The 24322-nt window shown below is 37.4% G+C and overlaps 1 protein-coding gene across 10 annotated transcripts in view; it reads left to right on the plus strand.

Annotated features, from left to right (window-relative positions):
• Window positions 1-24322, plus strand: part of PARD3 (par-3 family cell polarity regulator) — a 644288-nt gene that overhangs the window by 315866 nt on the left and 304100 nt on the right. For all 10 annotated transcript variants that reach the window (XM_073885517.1, XM_073885521.1, XM_073885518.1 and 7 more), the window contains exon 5: window positions 7134-7265. In XM_073885517.1, coding sequence (XP_073741618.1) covers window positions 7134-7265 — 132 coding nt within the window. The remainder of the gene's footprint in view (window positions 1-7133; window positions 7266-24322) is intronic.

A 24322-nucleotide genomic window follows, 5' to 3' on the forward strand; every position in this document is an offset into this window, starting at 1 on the left:
GCATGGGAATATTAGAAACCATAGGATGCATAGAGGGTACAAAAGTTAAATTTATATGCATTGAACGTTCAGTATGTCAAAATATAACACAATTCCTAATGGTCTTTCAAAAGGTGTTTGGAATTTTTGCATTAAAAAAAGTAGACCCGGGGCACCTGAGTGGCTCAGTTGGTTAGGCGACTGCCTTCGGCTCAGGTCATGATCCTGGAGTTCCGGGATCAAGTCCCGTGTCGGGCTCCCTGCTCGGCGGGGAGTCTGCTTCTCCCTCTGACCCTCCCCCTTTCATGTGCTCTCTCTCTCTCTCTCTCAAATAAATAAATAAAAAATCTTAAAAAAAAAGGAAGTAGAACCATAGTTGGGTTTCTTATGCTAACATAGAAATATCTGGTACTTCTGTAATGTTGATGAAATATTCCTTTATTTCTGCAGCATAGGGATGTAGGCTTGCCAAGGAATCTGACCATCAGCTAAGTAGCTGTTTCTGAGAGATAAAGCCTTGGAGTTGCAGCTTAGTATGCCAGGAATAAGCTTCTATCCCAAGGCACTGGGTGGCTTCTGTGTGGTTTCTTTTTATTGAATTGTAATTGGCTTGGGGAGGGGTGATGGGGGAGAGAGGACATTACTTTCCCTATCCTGAAAGAGATTTACTGCATAACTAGGGTACTGCTACCAGGGAGCAGCAAATTAATATGCATTTCTCAGCCTGGGTGGCTTTTTGACACCTGATGATATGGCAGTACATTTAGATGATAAGGAAAATCCCTGATCACAGCAGGAACATCTGTTTTTTTCTGGCAAGAAGGATAGCAAAGCTGAATGGCTGTTTGGGACAGCCTCATGAGTGAAGGATTAAAATTGTAATTAAAAAAAAGGAGAGTAATTCCTTATGGTATTTTTCCAATAAAAATTGTTAAAGTAGTAATGGCTTTACTATAATAGATTATTTCTTGTCACTAGCAAATTTAATAATCATTAGGATTTTGCATATTGGTACTAATGACAGATTTTTGTAAGTCTAAAGAAAAAGATTTCTGTTGTTTTTTTTTTTTAAGATTTTATTTATTTATTTGACAGGGAGATAGAGAACACAAGTAGGCCGAGTGGCAGGCAGAGGGAGAGGGAGAAGCAGGCTCTCCGCTGAGCAGGGAGCCAGACATGGGGCTCGATCCCAAGACCCCAGGATCATGACCCAAGCTGAAGGCAGCTGCTTAACTGACTGAGCCACCCAGGCGCCCCAAGATTTCTGTTTTTACCTTGAAGTTTACCAATATACAGAATGGAGGCATTAATTTGATCATAGAATAAAATAGATTTAAAGTCACATTCTCAAATTTTTAAAAATAAATACAGCTCTAACTTGTTGCAAAAATATTAATGGCAAAGATTTTTGTTGGTTTGATTTTTTTCTTTAGGTTAGAAAATATAGGTTTTGCAAATATATTTAACTTAAAAATGTTGACTTTTTTTGTAGCTGACAATAGTCTGATCCATTAAAAATGTAGATAATCTTGCATAGACATATTAAGACTACCGTGTTTTTTTTTTGTTCTTGTTGTTATTTATCCATCTAAGGACTTTATTAGTTACAAACTCTTTTTTCCTTCAGAAACAAATGACAGCATTATGTATTGCATTCCATGCCTTCATACTTTTTTAAAAATTTTTTTTAACTTTTATTTAAAAAATGGGAACATAGGAATGCAAACTCACAAATGAGCTAAGAGAAAATTCTTTTCAAAAATCAAGTACTTTAACATATATAATTTGGAAGAAAAAAGCAGTATGTTTATCAATATGTACTATCAGGCACTCACTCCTATGCAAAGTTCATGTAGGTAGTAAGTTTAGATTCATTGCTAATCAGATCAGTGAGTTTGGGAATATTTTGAGAAATGCTCATCAGATCTTTTGGACGTTCAGATATTTCAGCGTCAATGCAAGGTTAATAATGAGAACTTTTTTTTTTGAAGGATTCTTTTTTTGTTTATTATTATGGCCTCTCATTAACTTCTCATTCTTCTATTAAGTACATTAAATATTTGTTGGGTACCTACTTTGTGAAAGGCTCTGTGCTGGGCATCATAGGGATAGAAAGATGGTCCTTTCTCCAAAGCTTATAATGTAGTAGAGTTTGCTAGATGATATGGCATTTATTTTTTTTAAAGAATTTTTTTTTCATTTAAATTCAGTTAATTAACATATGATGTATTATTGGTTTCAGAGGCAGAGGTCATTGATTCCTCAGTCTTATATAATACCCAGTGCTCATTACATCAGGTGCCCTCCTTAATGTCTGTCAACCAGTTACCTCATCCCCCCCCCTCCCTCACCTCCAGCAACCCTCAGTTTGTTTCCTATGATTAAGATTCTCTTATGGTTTATCTCCCTCTCTCTCTGATTTCGTCTTGTTTTATTTTTTCCTCTCTTTCCCTATGATCCTCTGTTTTGTTTCTTAAATTCCACCTATGAGTGAGATCATATAATTGTCTTTATCTGATTGACTGACTTCGTTTGGCGTAATGACCTCCAGTTCCATCCATGACATTACAAATGGGAAGATTTCATTTTTTGATGGCTTAGTAGTATTCCATTACACCCCCCCCCATCTTCTTTATCCATTCATCTGTTGATGGACATCTGGGCTCTTTCTGTAGTTTGACTATTGTGGACATTGCTGCTATAAATATTGGGGTTCAGGTGCCCCTTCAGATCACTACATTTAAGACTACTATGTTTTTAAAATCATTTACACTGAAATGAATATTTTTAAGCTGAAAATAATATGTACTGTATACATTTCAACTGGAAATCATGAATATCCAAGCATATATTGTGAAGGAGAAATCATATTGCATGTTATAGTATTTGTTGTTATACTAACATTATAAATACAGAATCACAACTTTATAGGACTACAGTCTTTGTCTGAACTTTGGATCAAGCTCAGGATTGTGAGGGAGAACATGAGTGAAATGCTAGTAGTACCTGCATGATGCTATCAACAAAGTAAAGCATATATTGCATAGTGATTAATAATATATTTTAGAAATTCTTCACTTTCTTGATAATGACTAAGGTTACTTCAGCTGGGCTTCTCATACATTATAAATTAATGTATGAATTCATTATTGACATTACCATAACAATATTGAATTAGGAAAATTTTTTTGTTATGAGGGGTTAATATCGATTTTATTTTTCTTATCTATTAACTACTCAAAGTTGATTCTACAAATATAAAATTGAATTTTTTGGGTGGAATTCAAAAGGACAGATTTTTTTTTTTAAATCTTTAGCCCTTATCTCCTTTAATATGATTATTTTGTGGTGGCCTGAAACATGAATTACATGTCATAATTGATGTAATTGGAGAAATGTCACACTGCTTTTTAGATGCAATTGGAAGTAATTACATTATCCACAGACATTGTATACTGTAGGTGTGACATTGAATTGAAATAGGCATATAACAGTTATACATCTTGTAGTATAAATCTAAACGTACAATCATATTTCAGTGAAAATGCGTTTCACTGATGTTTATAGTGATGCCTTTTGAAAGCATTCCCTTTTTAATTTTTAAAACAACTTATAGAAGTGTTCTTTGAAAATTCTGGGATTCTGAACCATGTAAAAATGGGAAATACAACACATATTGAAGTAAAAGCCCTCCATATTGGTATAGGCCATTGAGCTAAGTGCTTGAGTTTAAAGGTGAATGGTGATCTTCTGCCTTGGTTTCGATGTAATAGTGGAAATAGCAATTTTAAAAATTAACTAAATTATAAGTTAGAACTGAAATTAGAAGTAAAATTAGAATATAGTGGTAATAAGAAGCATGACATTCTGATGTTTATTGAAAGGCCGGGAATCCTTCTTAGAGAAAGTAGGGATTGCATTGGGTGTTGAAAAATGGTAAGTGATCTTACAGAAGAAATGTTATTGGAGTCTAGGCTCTGAAAGAGCATAAGTGAAGGTGAAGAGGCATGTGGCACAGCAAGCGTGATTGTGTGCAGTTTCCTCTGGGCTACCTGCAGTGTCTGTCCCATGGGTGATGTGCTTTCAGCGTACATTGTAGAACAGTCCTCTGTGGGAAGTGGCGGAGAGCACTGTTGGAGAGGTTAAGGCTGGGGCCAGCCTCCAGTTCGAAAGTTGCTGTACTAGTTTCAGATGAGACATGAGTCAAAAGAGGTGAAGAGCATGATGAACATTTTTCAGAGGGGTGCCAGGATTGATGGAGAAAGTGAGTTTCATTTTGGATCTGTTGATTTGGAGTTATCTTTGGGATGGCTGGTTGGAAATTTAGATCATGAATTCAGGAAAAGTTTAGTGTTGATGACCTATGCCTGGAAGTTGTCAGGAGGGAGGTTTTGAAATGATACACTTTTTGAGCTTGGCTAAGGAGACAGGAGTGAGCAAGCCATAGACAGAGCTAATAAGGGCCATTTCAGGAAAGAAAAATAATGGTGGAGATTCAGAAGGAATCAAAAGAAAGTACCAGTCACATCCTGGATTCTAGACACCAAGGAAAATGAGCATTTTGTGTCATTTGGTCTCTTCATTTTAAAGATCTACTTTTCCCTTTTTGCAAGTGGTATTTTGTCACTATGTGAACATCCAGCTCACTATCAACTCTTCATCTAACAGTTATAGAATCCATTGATTCTAGTCTTTGCCTGAAGGAGTTATTTCTTTAGGAGCTGCATGCGGTGAGTTTTCTAAATCTATTCATTATTCTGTTTGCATTACGTGGCATTCTTCTGAAAAGACAAGCTTCCCCTCATCGACTGGCACTGTTGGTTTCCCTGAAATACAGTTCTCCTGAAAAGGCAGAATAGATTTTTAATACTTTGTGTTTAATTATTCATTTTCAAAGTAAAGAGTTGATGTAGTAATCACCTCTAATGGTGGAAAATGAATAGAGAAGCTGGGTCCTTAGCCAATGGTAGCAGCCCCAAGATCCTTGATACAAAAATTCTACTTGTGTTTCTCTGCACTCCCAATCCTTCCTCCCTTCGTGGATATTTAATATTCTCTCAGTAATACATTTATCTACCCCTTATGACTTACTTGAATTTCTTGGCATTAAGTCAGCTAACTTTGCTTTGTTCTCAAGTTATCACGCGCGGGTTTTAAGGCAGAGCTCCTAGTATTTTGAGATACAGTGAGCTTCGGTTTCTAAAGTTGCTTTATTCTTTTCCTTAGACTTTGCCTGTGTCCTTTGCTTATTTTACCATTTCCATGTTCCTGCAAGCAAGGTCAGTCCCTGATTCCTGGGTGTGGAGCAGCATCGTAATCCTACAGTGTTTTCCTTGTGCTCGCAGTTACATGCTGTGTTATAGCTTTCTTGAGCTGCAGTAACCAGACATGTACAGAGGTTTTCTAGTAAAAGTACTTGCTGCTAATGTTTAATTCTTTAGAGGTTTTAGTTTCTTATCTAGGTATATTAAAAAGAAAACTTTTTAAAGTTTCATACTGAAGTTTATACTGGTAAATATTTATAGATTTAAAAAGATTTTTTTGTACACCACAATATTGGCATAGGTTCCGGACTGTCAATTCATTTTGAAGCTTTTTTCTCTGATGGAATTCATGAAGGAGCAGAAAACTGTATCTTGGTCTATTGCTAAGGTCTGTACAGTGCAAACCTGTTACATTATACTTTTTCGTGTCTATGTATTTGCTGCTCATATGGTTTAAGTCATGAGGAATAAGAAACAGTCATGTGTATAATGTATACAGCCAGATCATCCTTAACAGAGTTATTAAGGAGAATATTTTGGTCCTTCACTTAAAGTGGGGCGCTGATGTAAGTGGGCCGAAGTGGTTAACATTTTAAATTTGTTCTTGTAGGAGATATTTAGATTTACATGTTGAACTAAAATGTTTGACTTCTCTGCCTTATCCTACCTTCCTCATTTCTCTTTAGGACATTGAAATTAGGTTTTATTTTTTAAAGATTCTATTTATTTATTTGACAGAGAGAGAGACAGCGAGAGAGGGAACACAAGCAGGGGGAGTGGGAGAGGGAGAAGCAGGCTTCCCGCAGAGCATGGAGCCTGTTGCGGGGTTTGATCCCAGGACCCTGGGATAATGGTCTGAGCTGAAGGCAGACGCTTAATGACTGAGCTGCGCAGGTGCCCCTGAAATTAGGTTTTGCAGCCCAGAAGCCAAAGCAGATTATTATAAGTTATTATTTCAAAGAAATATCCAGTAGCATTTGGTTGCTTTGGGACATTTTTTTTTTTTTAAGATTTTATTTATTTGTTTGAAAGAGAGAGAGAGATTGAGAGAATGAGTAGGAGGAGGGGTGGAGGGAGAAGCAGACTCCCCGCTGAGCAGGGAGCCCAACAGCAGGAGTCGATCTCAGGACCCTGGGATCATGACCTAAGGCAGACACTTAACCAGCTGAGCCACCCGGGTGTCTACTTTGGGACATATTAAGTAAATATTTATTAGCTAACTAGGTTTTTATGTAAAGACTTCACTTGCCATAAGCACCTTGGGATGAGCAGTTATGTATCTATTATGTACCATGTATTGGGATAAATTAATTTTTCCTTTCAGTTGATATTTGAATTAATGCATACAACTAGCTCGTAAAGTAGCTAACAGAACAGTCTAGAGAATCTTAAGTCTCTTGCCCAAAGTCACACAACTACAGAGATCTAAATAAAGAGCAAATTCATTCATCTTTCTTATTTTACATTTTTGGTGAATTATAGAAAATATCTCACAATATTATTATAAGACTAGAAAGAAGAGGAAATTCCATGATTGAGAGATATCAACAGTCTTGTAGAGAAATACTTTTCATTTTCTAGTGCATGTAATTGGCCTGGGGAGATTGATTTGGGAGGGAGTGCAGGGAAAATGGTTTTGTCTCCTGTGCGCGTATATATGTGGCTGCCTTCCCTGCTCTAGTCATTACACTCCCTTAACCCTAGACGGATGACTGCATTCATGAGGTCTAATCTGGGTGAAATGTCCTCAATCAGCTATTTTGTGTAGGTTTGGGAAAAATATTTTAAGTATGCAGAATCACTTTTCTGCTACTTTTGGAAGACCAAATGCATCGTTAATTTGCAAAGTCTGGTTTTTTACAAGACACCTTTTTGTTTCTTTTTGAATAGAAAGATGAAAACTATAGAAGCCTTCCACGGGATGCTAGTAACTGGTCTCACCAATTTCAGAGAGACAATGCTCGCTCATCTCTGAGTGCCAGTCACCCAATGGTGGATAGGTGGCTGGAGAAGCAAGAACAGGTAACATAAATGAATCTTTCTACACATGTCATTGGTGTAACTTCCTAGCCTATACCCTGAAAGATGTTTCCCTCCATCACTGTGATGATTAAAGGTAAATTATTCTAACAAACTTCAGGTAAGTACCAGGCTCTCTGTCAGAGTTTGTCTAATATGAGTATAAACTATTTCTGTGGTGTTCCTGGATCAAAGATTTCTCCTAAGCGGTTATGAATATTTGCTGTGGATCCTGGAGTATCATGACTTCCGAATTTGTTACGTTGCTGAGGCATAGACATTTGGCAGTGAATAGTACGGCTTGAGTAGACTTTCAAGACCACTTTATAGGTTCTTCTCTTTATTGATAAGCAGTAAGTCAAAGGACCTGAAGAGGCAAATTAAAATGTTCTATCTTACCTGACTTCACTCTATAGGAGAAATACATGCTATAGTGTTATTTCAGAATTTCGATGATTTCATTGGGTTTGGGGACTTTCCCTTTCATAAATGTCAGGGAACTATTTGAGGTTTGTAAGTTTTTAGAGGTGCTCAGTTTACTCTGCAGGGTTGGCCATCTACCATTCGTGAAATCAGAATCGTTTACCACTCAGTGTAAGTAACTGGTTTGTGTCCTGGGAAAAGCAGCTGTTTACAAATTTCTTATGTCGCTGCTGGAGAAGCCGTCACCACATGAAAACTAAGAATTTATCCGGTTAGTTGTGACACATAAAAAACAAGTTCTTTCAGTGTTGTTGTTTAAAGTCTGAATTGTTTCTTGTTAGTCACAGTATTTTCTTTTTAGTGGAAATTCTAGGGTTTTCTTTATTGTTTTAAACAGTTTTTGTATTAAAAACACACTTACCTCCTTACTTTGTCACTTATTTTCTTAAAAAAGTTCATTTAAAATTGAAGGCTAGTGAATACTAAGAATGTTTTGTTTTCTGTTTTGTAATTTCTAAAATTATTAATTATTGCCTAGATAGTGGAATAGTTGTTTTTCAATTTAGATTAATGATGCCAGTGGAAAGAAGTCCTAAATGTTTTACTTTTAATTCATCTTAGTCTGTGTTTTATAGCATAAGCCTCCTAAAATAATTTTGTGTGTGGGGGTGTTGGAATATGAAACAATAAAAAAGGGACAGTTTGCCTTTGATACCATGTACGGTATCACAAACGTACTGATTTTTATCATATCATAAATGTTAGAATACATTAGAAGCATTGTGTGATGGAAATAATTTTAAATAATTAAAAAACCATGGAAGTCCTACTTAGGAAAAACATTATTTTCTCAAAATACAGATTTTAAACTCATTGGTGTTATTATTTCATTACCATTTTGAGCTAAATATTTTAAAGGATTAGTTTAGCATGGGCCTGTAGTCAGACTGGCTGGTTACCAGCTATCCACCATAAATGAGACTTGGGCATGTGGCTACTTTGTCCATACTTCAGTTTACTCGTTTATCAAACGAGTATAATCATAGAACCTGCTCCTACAGTTGCTGCATCCAGTGATAGAATACCTACCAAGGGCTTATTAGAATCATGCCTGGTACCCAGGAAAACTGTGTGTCTTAATATATTTGTTAGAAAAAAAGTTGGCAGCCAAGAACAGAAATTCTAGATTGCCTAAGAAGACGATACTCCTTATTCATTTAACAAGAAATCTGGAGGAAGGGATGATTGGTGGTGTAGTCCACAACCCAGCGGACCTCACTGAGGATCCAGGTCCTCCATTTGCTGGGAGCCCGACAAAGGGCCTCCATGTCTGTGTGCTCCAGCGTGTCAGAGCCTCAGACATCACGTCCTTGTATGGAAGAGGAACAGTGCCTTTATCTTCTGCGTGGCTCTTTTTGAAAGCAGACAAACCTTTCCCACAAGCCCCTCCCCCCTCCCCAAATAGGTGCCCTTCACGTTGTGTTGCCTAGCATTGTATGACTTGCACACCAGTTTCTAAAAAAAGGGAGCTGTTGGTTGGGACTCGTTGAGCTTGATCTCCTGGAGCTGGGGGTGTGGGTGTGGCGGATTGTCTTCCCTAAACACAGCTGCTCATCACTGAATACAGTCAGGGTTCCCATAAAGCAAGAAAGGAGGTATGGTTAGCTAACTGTGCTAAATATGATTATTGTTATTACAAGATTAGGGGAGAAAATTGGCAGTCCAGAGTTTCTAAAGTAGGATATATTTAGTTGTATTCTAAAAATACACTTTTTTTTTTTTAACTGTTGTGGTTGTAGATGTGTTTTTAAGGAGGTAATATAGTTTTTCTTTGTAATTTTGGTATAAAATAGTTTCTTTTTACACAAAAGGAGTTGCACTGGGAAGCCACATACTTTTTTTTCTTCCCAAAAGACTCAACCTTGATTTGCTTCTGTTGAAGTTATTTGAAGCATTTGTTCCTTGATAAGCAGGTTTTAAAAAATAAGTACTTCCTTAGTCTATGTAGTCTAATGTAAATGGCATCAGTTAATTGATTCCTGAGCCTGAAAACATCTTCTTCCTTGGCTTAAATTTAAAAAATGATGATCCATTCACTGAATTTGATGATTTCACATCAGCAGGATAATTAACCAAACTGAAATCTATTTAATTAGACAAGAATAGCAAAAACAACACAAAATCTGTATTAAAACTTTGCCTAAAAGTAGGCACAATTGTTTGGGCAGAAGAAGACAAAGAGGTTATGCTAGACATACTGTAAATCTAGTCCAGAGAGTCTCATTTAATGGTGCATTTATTCTTTTAACTGTTTCCCATGAGTCATCTGACTTTAATAGCCAAATGTCTCTTCTGTGGGCTTTTTTCCTCCTTAGTTTTTGCCATTAAAAATATAATAAGAGATGAGCATCGCATAGATAAAAATAATGTTTTATATGGTAAAAAACAAAAATCACCCCCCTGCCTTTACAATTTGGGATCACCAGGGTAGAACTGCCTTCCATGAGTTACGCCATCTGGACTGAAGAGGTCAACAGAGTTCTAGATTTTATATGTCTTCAGTGGTTTTGTTTTTGCTCTGTTTCCTACTAGATTGCTCATCTCATTATCTGATTTTTTGAAGGCAATTCTGACCAGATCAGTTTTGCCGGTGGGAATAAACAGTAGGAATAAAAAGCACAAGAGAGCGTGTTAAAGTGTTGAGCTAGTAGGCACCTCTGGTAGCTGAAGGTGGCTTTCACTTTTTGTGGTGTTGATCCCCTATAAGGGGATATTGAATCTTTCCCTCTTTTAGAATATTCGTAAGGTACGCACTCATATAATCAAAGGTAGGGGATGTATTTTATTAGAACTTTGTACCAGCAAGCACTTGGACTCAAGCTCATCGTGATTTCCAGAAATAGACGTCTTGCTTTTCAGTGACTAATTCTTGCTCAGAATAGCCTGTAGCTGAATCCTACATCAGGTTCCTCTCAGAAGGTAGAGGACTATGTATCTTTCAAAGAGCATCCTTTTCTTGTGAGCTCTTAGAGGAAGCACAAAGAATCCAATACTAAATGGGTTGCTGTGGTATTGCCTTGAAAAAGTTTTCATGCTTCTGAAATTCTGACTCTGAGACCCAAGAAACAACAACAACAAAAATCAACAAAAGGCTTAGTTTTGACGTGTGGCAATGCTTTAAGAAATCTGAACTCCTTTTAACCATTACCATTTCCCTGACTCTGTGTAGCCTATAATTTAATATTGGCAGGTAATAGATCATAAGCTGACTTTGTTCTTATATCCCTACAGTTTATTGCAACTAATAAATTCCACAAAAGGAGGCAGGAACTTTACAATATGTTATTGGAGGAATTGAAGGCCTGAAAGTAGAGGGACCTTCAGGGAAATTTAAGCTAATTGGGAGCCTGCCATTTTCACTACCTTGACTTGGTGAACAGGCCTGAAGCCAATTAACAGAAATATCCAGGAGGTGCAAGGCACATTCCAGCCGCCACTTAAGCTCTGTTATAGGGGAATGACTGCCCTGACCTTTAGAGAAAAATCTATGTTTTAGGGCTTTTTTTTTTTTTCCATCAAGCAAAAACTTTGTCTAATTGGCAGATTATACTGGGGAGGCAAACTGTGAGGAAAACTACCTTAAATGTTTGCTGATGATCCAGTTCACGTGTGACAATGGATGTGCGCGTCTCACCTTTGTCCCTTGGCCTTCTGGTCCCCAACATTCAGTGTTGTCTCACAGCCATGAGTATAAGGAACAATGACAGTGCCTTTTCTTCTTATTTTGTGAACTTTTGTCACTGTCTACAGTCATGATGCTTCTGCTTCAAGTTTTTTCATGTGGAGAACATTCCTGACTTTTGATATTTATTCCTTCTGAGATGAAGATGGCTAATACAGGCATAGTGTCTGTTTTTACGTTAGCCCGAGTCAAGTCCTAGATATTAGAAGTAGAAGATAGCTGAACGTTAAATAGAAAGCATACTTTTTTCTATTTTTAAATTTTAATTAATTAATTATTAAGTAAGCTCTATACTCAGTGTGGGGCTTGAACTCACAACCCCAAGATCAAGAGTCTCAGGCTCTACGGACTGAGCCAGCCAGGTGCTTCTCAATAGAAGTCATATTGAAATAAAATAATGCTTGAGAATAAATTTTTTTCATTTGTCCTATTCTTAAAAAAGAATTCTGCTACATTGACGGCTTATTCTGATGCTTTTTAAACTTTTGAAAATATTTATGCTTTGTAACTATTTACATGATACACAATGAGAAAAGGTGAAATTCTATGACGGTTTCATTTTTGCATTTCATTATAATTTGATTAAGTCCAAATCTTTGAACATCTAGGGCAATAATAAATTTTAAAAATTAGAGACTATTTTGGATGTGTTAAACATACTGTAGTGAAGAAACATTTTTAAGCTGATCCAGATTTTATATGGGAATGGTTTAAAAAAGAATAATCAAGCCAGGCGATAAGTTATTGTGGTAATGGGTGTTGCCTGTTTTACCTTGGAGTGATAGGATGATGGGTGTCTGGGATGATCGGGTCCTGCTTCCATACCTCTCATCGAAATTGGTTTTTCCTCTGACCTGCCTGCACATGGGGAGATCCTTTTCCTTTCCCAAATGTTTAAGAGCCTTTCCTAAATGGAAAAACAAAATAAAACAAAACCCCAGCTCATTTCACTGACACCTAGAACCATCCAGATGATGTAAGTAGTCGGTTTCCGAATATGAAATGATCAGACTTTTTAAATTACAAAGTTAGGAGATGGCTTCCTTAGCAGTCTAATTACAACAGCTGCAGACCAGTCAGTGAACTGACTATGGGGTCATCTTGTTCAAACATGGAAGGGCTATAGAAATTCTGATGTGGGCAGAGGCAGGGCCTCATGGCATCTGCCTCATTAATGGGACATAGGGTTAGGTTCTGGTGCTGCCAAATGGTACCTGGAATGTGTGTGTTTGTTTATGCTTTACTTCTTTAGCCCCTAAACACTGAGAAACCAAATCACTGCTAGGGTTATCTGGATAAAAATAATCAAAGCCCTCTGCCTCCAAATTCTAAAATTCTACAGTTTTCTGTTAAAAGGAATAGAATTTATTCATATTATTTCCTGATTGGCAAACTTCTGCAGAACTTGGGCAGAAGCAGACATCATTGTGTTTACTTCAACAGCAAATATAGAAACTAAAAACATGAAGATTGTTTTAGAATTAAATTTAGTTTTCATTATAAAATGCCAGAGATTTTCTTTAAGCAGAAACCTTTTATATTCACAATAACATTAAAAAAAGAACCAAAACAACCTTTGAAAAGAGTTTTCATGTCACCTGGATATATTAATGCCAATAGATTTTGTTGTGCTTTAATAACAAGATGATTATTGTAATACATGTCTTAAAATTATTTGTGTTTTCAAGCACAGTGGAAGCATCCTGTATGTATGTGCCGTATTATTTTCCATCAGCCCTGCACGTTTTCTACTTTTATTATCAAAGAACTGTGGACAGGAAGCATCAGGCAGAAGAAGGGGACTAGAGCACCGGGACCCTGGTAGACATTCTTCTGAGAAGGACACGTTAATTTCCTGAGGAGCCTTGCCAGCCACAACAGGGCCACTTTGGAGGCTCTTTGTTCAGAGCGACAAGCAGCATTTTACCCTTCCTTACATTTAGTGGCAAAAAGACACCGTGAGCCTGCAGAGTGTGTGTAAACTGGAAACCTGCCCCTCCCATGAGTGGGTCCTTTTGTCTGACCCATAACGCACCATTTGTGTGGCCTTATCTAGGTGGTATAAACTCTACAAACTTCATTTTCACTGTGTACAAAATGGGGAAAATAACACCCATTTGGCAGGTACTGACTTTGTGAGGATTAAGTGATCTAGAATACGTAAAATGCAGATCCAGTTTCTAGTGTATTGGAGACACTTGTTGGATGCCACTTTCTCCCCTCTCTTTAGTTTAGGTAAGAACAGACTTACTGGTGACACCTCAACAACTTTCTCTAGTATGGAGGACCTCTTTTATTTTCTTACATATTATTTTCTCCTTGCATATTGGAAATGCCATTTAGTATGCTGGGCTGGTTCATTTTCTTTCCTGGTGTACATCTAATGGCCCTCATCATCCTTTCAGAATTGGATTCTTGCTTCTGTGGCATCTTATCAGAATTAGAATAAAATTTAATCTTTTTAAATCATCTCTGGTTCTTTTCTGAAGAACATAATCTGACACAAAAATGACATTAGCGTTAATCTCTGTGTCTGTGTCCATTTTTTATATTCCCTTTTGTTTTTGGCAAGCACGTGTGGCTTAAATGCAATTAAATCTTAAGAATACCATTTAAGAATGTTAAGTGTCTTACGAGGGCTTCTGCTTGGCCACTTGCTAAGCGTCTGGGTCCCTCTGTGATGTGAATGGAGTCAAGGAGGCACTGTTTGACTCACCAGCTTTTGGAGCGAGTTGTGCAGTTTGGGGTGTCCTCATCAATTCTCCTGGCCCTTTATTACTGGCCCTATTTATTGCTTGTTTGGCCTATGGAGCTAAAAGCCCGCAAGCAGCAGGAAGTGAGAGAGAAATTCTACCCAGTGAAAAACCTTTGGTGGTATGTGGATTAACCTTCATGCGGAATCTGTTAGCTGATGATTTTCTTGCCTGTGAATACAGCTGCTAGAACCAGATGTTTAGAGCATGCACTGTGGATAAAGATACATTTTCATTTTTTGCTATGACCCTCAGGTGTCTTTTCATATTTTCATCGCAGGGGCAGTCTTGAAGATTTTTGTTGTGAGCTGTGCGATTAACTATGACGATGAAAAGAATGCACGCTTTATCCTCTCTCTTTATTCCCACCAATCTGTATGTCATTTGCTTTTTGAAAATTTGTTCTTTATTTCTGTGTTTGGTGAACAGTGGAAGTGCTATTCTTTAAAAAATACTGGCTAAGAAATTACATTAACATTTTCAGCTTACAGTATGTTGTTTTCACTGCCCATTTCCTGAAACCACTACAAATGGAATCGCTCAAAAGCCATTTTTAATTTTGGAATGTTATGATCTAGGTAGGTACGTCTTTCTTTCTTTCTTTTTTTTTTTAAATCAGCCCTACACAGGCTTTTTCCAGCTACCTTCAGCATGGATCTGAAATGGTCCTGAAAAATGGGCTGTTTTAAGTGCTAAACCATTTTGCCCAATGGTTTTATGTTCTTCTTCCCCCCACTGAGGTTTGTGCCCCATAGTATTTTCACTGGGTCTGTTGTAAATCTGTGATCCATTTTTTTTTCTCTGCTCATGTGCCTGAAAAAAGGCTGTTGTGAGCTTTCTTTAATATGTGACAAATTCTAAAGAAATGAAAGTTCTGAAAAGAAACATAGTTTCTATAACATACCCCTGATGGTATGGGAGGGGAGGTTAGGGTGGGCTTTCAGGTTTCATTCCATGTTTTGTGTTATTTATACTCCTCCATGGTAAGCACATACAACTTTTGAAATATTTTTATTTTTGGTAAATTAAACTTCATAAGATTAGAAAACTGAGCAATTTTCTTTTCTGCATTACTGTAGTTCCCAAATTATAAGATAAAAATTGTCATGTCAGTATCAATTGGAATCAAGGTAAACCCTTTGAGAAGCATAATGTCTCTTCCTCCCTTTGGTAATCCCTTTAATTCTCCATTAACTGGCTCTCCTGTGATTGAACATCACAGCCCTCTGAGAAAATAGAAGCAGGATTAGTAGTATCCTTGTGTGCCCCCCCCCCCTTTACAGACCTCCCTCCTCAGATGTGGGAGAAGCTTCCCAGGCCTCTCGAAGGCTGACATCGTCACCTCTCCTCTGTCTGCTGTCCCTTCTCAGTCTTAGGACTTGCTCTTCAACTCCTCTTTCCACAGTCCTGACTGTGTGTGTGTGTGTGTCTCTTTGTGCTAGATCTTTCTGTCAGTTCACACTTCCCCTCCCTACAAGCCTCTGGCTTACTGTCACCTCTGTCTGGCTTGCTGTCCCTCCCAAATCACAGATTTGGTTCCTTCTTATCTTTCATGTATCCGGTCACATCCTCTCCCTCAGGAGACCTTTCCTAGTTCCCATTTTTGAAAGAGGGGGACGTCCCTGCTGCCTTCATTATCGCCTCCTCTCTCACCATTCTTTATAACGTTTATGTCTGTCTCCAGGCACTGAAATGGTCCAGGCACTGTTGTGTTTACTTTTGTTTGGATCTCCTAGTAAGCTTCCATGAATTTTTGGGGTGAATAAGTGTTTCAGTAAATTGAAAGGAAAAAGTTTATAATGTCCTCACTTTTTTGGATTTCCAAATTACGGGTAGATTCCTTGTTAGGTGGATGAGATTTTATAATGCCATTGGATATGATCTTGTGATTTTCATTAATTATGAGCTAAAAATTGCAGATTATAAATAAATTGGAGAAAACTTGCTAAATATTAAGACACATACCTATGGAAACCTGAGAAACAGTCATACTTGTGAGTCACTGATGTTTGATTCATTGCTTGTCATCTGCACATGGCAAAAAGACTGGAAAATTATTTCAGACCAAAGGACCAAGGAAGGGGGGAAATCTAGGTAAAACAGTGTTCCTACTTCAGAGAGCTTGATGATACGATGGAGAGCACAGCCTTCCTTGTGCCCAAGTTGATCTTTCTCTGAGAATGTCTTGTAATTGAACATGGATTTAAGTGTTGAAAAGTGAACACTGTCAGTCTTTTACCAACAGGCTGCCTGTGTCCTAATGATTTCTGCTGAACTATATAGTTGATCACAGCAGCCCGGGGAAGCCACCTGGGAGTGTAAAAGCTTCATAGAGGAGGTGATGGTATCGAGGCTAAGAGCTGCTGTGACTTAAGCGAGCCTTAGTGAGACACAAGGAAGAATAGGCCTCCCAGAATGTTGTTATGGGCCCAGCATAGCCATCAGTTCTATTATAGTTCCGAAAATATTTAATTATCAGAAAATAGTAAATTTGTTCATAACTGAAGTGACAGATACATTTTCCACTTAATTAGAAAAATCTATTTGAACAAACCATTTGGTAATATGTAATAGTTTATAAGCAATTGAGTTGAAAGTAATATGGTTAATATTCTCTTCTAAGTATGTTTATTTCATTTGAGAGCTGTTTTTTGCTGTTTTAGATTTTTTTTTTTCCCGGAGAGTTCTGAGGGTTTTCATTTTCATTAGAATGAATATGAATTATACAATTACTCTGGGACCTCAAGCTGGTTTTGGTACTCATGTGTTCACTATATAAAACATGGATGTGATGAATTCTGATCTACCATTAATTAGCATATTATACCTAGTCTGTAGCTTTTTGATATTATTTTCTTCATTCAGTTCTCTGAGTACAAGTTTCTCTTTTTATAAAATGAATATTTGATAGAATTAGATATTTGATATGATGAAATTGAATTTTAGAAATTATTACTTTTTAATGATTTTATTTATTTATTTGACAGAGAGAGTGAGGGAGCACAAGCAGGGGGAGCAGTAGAAGGAGAGGGAGAAGCAGGCTCCCTGCTAAGCAGGGAGCCCGATGCAGGGCTCGATCCCAGGACCCTTAACTATCTGAGTCACCCAGGCGCCCCTAGAAATTATTTTCAAAGAGAGAAGAAATATCCTTTGTTTCTGATGGAATTGCCCAGCAAGTTTTTTAAAGGAATTGATTCTGATAAGAAGATTACACTACACAAGCTTGTATAGAATTTAAATTTTTTAAACTTAATGGTGAGAGATGTCCCTGTTTATTCCTTCCCATCCTCAGGGCTCATTAGACATCTAAATGAGACGAGTGTTTAGAATTAGAGGGTCTTCCCTGTTAGATTGGAAGACAGTATAACTCATGGACTATATGGGGATGAAGTTGATAACATGATTTTTTTCTTTTTACTTTTTAGAAAAAGGTTATTTATTTGATTTTTGCAAAGATCATATACTCAGTTCCAAAATCAAACATTTTACATGCATCTGCAACATGCTGCCTTCCAGTCCCTAGCTCTCCTCCCCATATGTAATCACTGGTACTAGTTTCTTGTGGATCCTTTCATATACTATCATTCTTTTATGAGAAAATGTGAAAATTTATCTTCTTTTCATGTATTTATGTAAATACTATCTACCATGTTCTGTGGTTTATTTATTTGTTTATTTTTTGCTTAGTATGGCTTGGCAGACTTTCCATAGTAGAACATAAAAAGTAAAATAGTTTAGTAATTTTCCTTTGTTTAGATGGGCCATTGTCTGCTGATGGCATCTGGATTGTTTACTATCTTTGCTATTAGAAACAGTATTGCAATGAATAACCTTTGTACATAAGCCATTTTGCATTATCCAAGTGATACTTAGATACTTAAAGATGAAATAGTACATTTGTGGATTTATACAAGGGTATATAGATTTGTAACTTTGGTGGATATTTCCAAAGTGATCTCAGTAGATGATGGGCCAAGTTATACTCCCACCATGAGTAATGAGGGATTGTTGACAATTTAAATCCTCTCACTCTTTTATCACTTTTTTGGACCAGGCATTCTTTCTTTCATTATTCCACCACTTAGTGGCTTAGATGAGTGTTTGAGGGGTCCTGGTTGATTAGAACTGTCTCTGTTTCTGGATGTACGGATTAGTTTACTCTGCAAAGCAACTGGTATGATTATTCTTGTTGTTTTCAAACTTCTCTCTCTATCTTGTTTAGAAAGTTAAGATGGTAAGGTGTTGGCCTCTGCAGTTACAAGTGAAAGTATCAGAGATAGCTATAAAAGCAGTGATTTTCTTCTCAAATTTTTTATTTGTAGCATCAGTATGTAGATTAGGAATGGGTATGCATACAGTAACAATAAATATTATATTAATTGTAGATACCAAATGTGAAATTGGTGAAATTACATTTCAGTGTTTAGAGAGGTGGAATGTGTGTCCCTATTCAAAAGGCCCTTCACCATTTGTGATGCTTGGTTTTAGATACTTTGTCATTTTTTCTTTCTTTTACACAGAGATCAAGTTCTGATTTATTAAATGCCATAGTTGACATAAATTAATATAGAATCTGACTTTCTCCAAGAAAAGCCTTGTGTAAATATGAGTACCTGTTGCTATATGAATGTGGTGGTTATTACTGAGGCTGTTTTTACTAAAGAAAAAACATAGCCTGGGATCCTGTTGTTTGCATCACTGACCAACCTGTGACGTTTTGAGTATTATTCCTCACTTTTGCTCTTTTTTTTCACTGTACCTCCTGTCCTGGAGATTCTCTTTCTAAATGTCTCTCAGACACCTACTCATTCCTCTCCATCCCCGTTCTCCTTCCCAAGTTCAGGCTGCCCCCCCACTCTCTCCTGGGTCCCTGCCCCAACACTGCAGCCATCCGCCTGTCACCCTTGTCTCCACTGAGGTCAGAGTGATGTGACATGAAGAATCGTGCTTACCACCCTTTAGGGTTTTGACCATCCTCAGCATCAGTGGGGGATGAAGTGGTTAACAGCTAGCTGCTTGAAGTCAGAGTGACCCATGTTGGAATTTCATAGCGTGTGTTAATGCTGAGCAAATTCCTCAAGTTTCTAAGCCCCCGATCAGGTTTCATAACTTTCTAAGACGTATTTCAGGGGATCAGGAGGATTAGATGAGACAATTCTTATAAAACTTTTAAAACAGTACCTAACACACCATAAACACTCAGTAAACGTTAGTTTTGATGCTGGTGTTTTTCTGGTGATGAGGGCTTCCTGATGTTACTCTGCTGACCTGCGGATCTGCTGCTCGGGTCTGCCCCCAGGTCTGCCGGCTCCCCCGAGCTCATCCTGCCTTCCGGACTCCTCTTGCGCGTGCGTCGCGGGCCCCCTGAACGAGCCGGCCGGCTCTTCGCTGTTCTACTGAGTCCCGTTCTTCTGCTCTCGGCTTGGGTGTCTGACACCTGCTTCCTGCAGCCATTACCTTATCCACCTGCCTGCCTCTGCCAAAACCCAAGTAAAGTGGGTGTAGTGGTTTCTTACTCCTTTTCTGTCATAGCACTTCCATGGTTCGTTATGGTCACGTGTTTTTCTTTCTCTCTTAATGAGAGCGTGGCGCATATCTGTGTCTCAGGGTTTCCTTCATGTCTTTCTCAGGGAGGTGTGACTAAACTGCCGGTGGCCTTGGATCTCTCACGACGTTTGCATCTCTGCGCACCATGCTTTCATTGAGTGTGTTTGTAATCGGAAGGGGCTATTTGCCTGTAATTTGTGCCTCTAATTTGTGTACTTGTCCTAAAACATTTTTATAGCAAGCATTTGGATGAAGAATATCTTATTCCATAGATAGTTTATCTTTCCTCACATACTGACTGACTTTTTTCAAGAGTCTCTTCCAGATTAAGTTGGAGCAAGTTTGAGGGGAGGGCAAAGAATGTTAGATTATATCAGCAGAAATCTAGGCTTTTGGACTTACTCATATTTTAAGTCCCTGGAGGGACTAATTTTCATGAGAACTTTGTATTTTAATCATAAACAGACCCGATTCACTAATACTTTTATAAACCTTTGGCTGAGACTTTGGCATTAATGTTCTGAACTCTTAGAAAAAGAAACGTACTTTTGTTGGTTGGCCAAGAAAAATAGGTCTTAATTCAAATAAAAATAATGTGTTTGTTATTTTAAAGAGATTTTTCCATTGAGCTGTGTTTTAAACTTTATGCCAATTTAGTTGTCTAATGTTGGACATGGCTTAGGACGGGATTTAAGGTATTTTCTGTGCCTTAATATAGTGACGACGAAAGCAAGTTATATTAGCATATACATTATTATTTAATTAATATTGTTGTGGATTATAAAAAGGTGAATCCTGTGTCTCGTTTTCTTAAATATATTGGAAATGGTAAAATATATGAGGAATTTTTATTGATGGTGAAGAAGTTTTCTTCAGGTACATGCGCAGTTTTTCTCCTGCTGTTAGTAAGTGGCTGAGCTATCACTTTGAATCTGTTGTATCCCTGGAAGACTTGCCCTTGGATTCTCTGACATTCTGTTTCTAAGCTCACTGGTATTATTTACAGAAAAATGTCTGTCTTTTGCTCTGCCTGCGTGCATGCAGGTCACTTCTCTAGATGAGATTTTATATGCTCTTCCTTGGTGTGATCATTTAGTATCTGTTCCTGTCCCTCTAGCCTGTGCTTACCTACAAATACTAGCTGATTCCTTCTCTCCTGGATGTCTTTAAACTATCTTTAAACTTTTTCCCAAGCAGAGGGGAAGTGGGCCCTAGTCTAAAGGACAATGTGAGTTGAAACTCCTTATTTTGGAGCTAACTCTGTATCTAGCTGTGCAGTTCATCACAGCCTCTGCGTGCCAGGATGACCTTCATCCCCTGTGAAATTTCATGTCACTAATTTCTAGATAGTTCCTAAACCTAGAAAATTCTGTAATTGTCTATGACCTTCTCATTTCTTGTAATTTTTGCCGTGAGTCTCCCACATTTCAAACTTTTGTTCTTCTCCTTCATGTTTTATCCATTGCCAGGTATGATGTATTATACCTTTACTCTTGCATATATACATATCTTCCTACTTTTTTAGCACCTGTTCTCATCCCAGCCATATTCCTCTTGACCAGACTGATGTCATATGTAGCTCCTTCTACCATCTGTTTCTTCTTTAGTCAATTCTGCATATTCCTATTTGCATTATCTTTCAAACCACCACTTATATTGCATCACCCCCAAGTTTAAGAGCACAAAGAAAGTCCCTACTGCACTCTCATTTAAAATTAAACTCATTAGCTTGATATTCTATGTACTCTGCAATCCAAAATCCAATTTAACTTTTTTAGGCCTCATCTCCTACCATGATCTCATGCATATCCTGTACTCTATTGGACTACTGTTCATTCCTTTTAAATAAATATCCTATTGCTTTTGCTCATATGTCCCCCCCAACTCTTGAATCAATGTCATGTCATTAATTAATTTAGTCTCTAGTCATGTGTGCATTGGATGCTTGCTGTATGACATCACTGTGCTTGAAAATGGGATGGTTGGGCCAGGAATATTAGTCAAGTAGACCAAAATTGGATCCTAGTTCATACTTCTTAAATAGAAAATTGAATAAGCCTCCTAATCTTCAGTTTCTTGGAGTAGGAGAACCTGGATTGAAATGGTCATTTATTGAAAAGTAATATTCTAAAAGTATCTCTGGGAAAAAGGGAGTGTGTTAAAATTTTGAGGAAATCCAAATCATTTATTTCAGTTAATGATCTTTCCACAAAATACCACTCAGTTTTTATCACATGACTTAGATATTATTTTCATTTCTTTTGAGTAAAAGATGTTCTGGTGCTCCTTCTGTGGGCAGAACCCTATGAGCAAGTGGTATTGTGTGCCCACAGTCACAAAGCTTAGAATTGATTCCCTGTTTGAGGGATTTATTAGCCTGACCTCTCTGAGCTGCCATTTCCTTATGTGGGCAATTGGGGAAATTCCATCTTTCTTACTAGTACAGTTGTTTGGAAGCTTTAATGACCATGCCGTAGTGGTTAGTAGCTTATGTCCTTGACCCAGAAAAAGTTAGATTTCTATTGCCCTTAGCTGCGTGACTTTGGTCATGTGGATTTGATTCTTTCCTTTTTTATTTTTCTTATTTGTAAAAAAGTAGACAGTAGAATGTATCTGGTGGACTTTAGTAAAATAATGTAGCTCAATATGCAGTAATGTTATTTTAATTACATAACATGCTGATCAAAACCTAATGTAAAATTTATTGTTATTCTCTGCCACTCACCCTGTCCCAGTGATTGCTGTAAATTTTCAATAGTCATGTTCTATCATTGGGAACTCAGCTTGCTTCCTATCTTTAAATATAAGGCCTTGTTAGATAGGATAATAAGTAAATTACATACAACAGTCTATTCTACTGTAAAAAGTTTTAGATTATGCTTTTTGTATTTGAAACACTTTTGAAGTATATAATCAGTAATCTTTGTATTTTCCACATGTATTGGGTGGTTATGCTTTTCATATAATTATATATATGGTTAAAATCCTTTGACAGTAATAAAAATGTAGCCAAGATATACATCAGCATGTTTTTCTGATTGTAGTAGAACTGTAAACACTTCAGATAAGGTGTTTTTCAGTATCTTGCGAAGAAGTACAAGCATTATGGCTAAGCTTCTCTTATGTAGGTATAGCAGATTCTTATTTACGTTTAAGTATTGTTATTTACTTGCAGCTATAATGCTTCTCATGTAGGTTGATCTTTTATTTAAATTCAAAGAGGTTGAAGTAAATGTAACCAGAACCTCAATTCATGAATATATCCCAGTTACTTCAATTTATGGATATTTTATCCAGTACTTATGCTATATAAAAGTTTGGTCTCCCAGCTTCTGGGATTTGGCTATATATATTTTTTTCTTCCTCATTCAAACTAATAGTCTTTTTAGGTTCTACACTGTAACTACTTTTGGCTCTAAAATATAAAGGCATTTTTTTATGATGTTTTCTATTTCAAATTTATTTAGAACTTTTACAAATTACGCTACATTTTAAGCATTTTACTCTGATTCTAAAAACTAAGACTGTATCTTCTAAAATAAAATTTCCATATATATCCTTTGATTTCTAAAGAAGTAATTTACTGTGTTCTTTTTCTTAACCACTTTTAGCCTGGGCTACCATTTTGCATTGCTAACAAATTTTCAGTGATTTTTCCATAGTTACTTTTAGCGTGTGTGTGTGTGTGTGTGTGTGTGTGTGTGTGTGTAATGTAGAATAAACTAGTTTTCGTTCTTTCCACATTCCCCACCCACTTTTGTGTTTTGAATCGGAGAGCCTCTGGCTCTGTATCCTTGCTTGGTCCTTTTGTCCACTGCCTGGGCTCTGACCTTTCTACCTGTCACATCTGTATGACAGCATCCTTTTTCTATCCCAAACCGTGAAGGGCCACACCATTTTCATCTTTATTTTGAATAATTCATTTGTGCATTTCTGTCTTTCACTTCTAAACTGTTACAAATAAAAGTAGAATTTTATGTATTTTTAACAATAAAGCAGTCATAGGTATTTGTAAGACAAGGAGAGTTGGTGACTTTGGGCTTTTTGCATTGTCTCTAATCTTACTAGGCCAATTCATAACTACAATGCTGTAAGTCACACTGACTTAAAAAATTTCATGATAACTGGGATCCCTGGGAGCTGGGAGAGGTTCTTCTTCAATTAGGCTTCCTCTGTTGAACGTTGGAGCAGCCGTGCAGGGGCACTAGGGTATGGGTTTATTGCCTAAAGCCATGTTATTGACAGTTGTCCACCTTGCAGGACGCTGGTCTACCTGTCCTCTCTCTCATAGCTAGCTCTGGTTGCCACAGTATATTTTGACTCTTCATCCAGCTCTCCCTCGCTTCCACATGCCAATAGGGGGTGTTTGACTGTTTCTGCCTTCCTATGCTGTATAGCTACCATCTCTTCCCCCCGCTGCCCTTTCCTAGCCTCTGTATGGCATGGATCACTCTTATTTGCTTCCCCTTCATGGTGTGACTAATCTTAGAACTTAATCCCAGCCTCATACATTCTTAATACTGTGAGTCGGGTACATTTGCAAAGAAGAGCATTCATTTGAACAACATGAATATTTACCATTAAATTTTGATTTC

This window comes from Callorhinus ursinus, unplaced genomic scaffold, assembly GCF_003265705.2.
Source record: "Callorhinus ursinus isolate GAN/ISIS: 27379988/994484 unplaced genomic scaffold, GSC_fseal_2.0 scaffold62, whole genome shotgun sequence".
Lineage (NCBI taxonomy): Eukaryota > Metazoa > Chordata > Mammalia > Carnivora > Otariidae > Callorhinus > Callorhinus ursinus.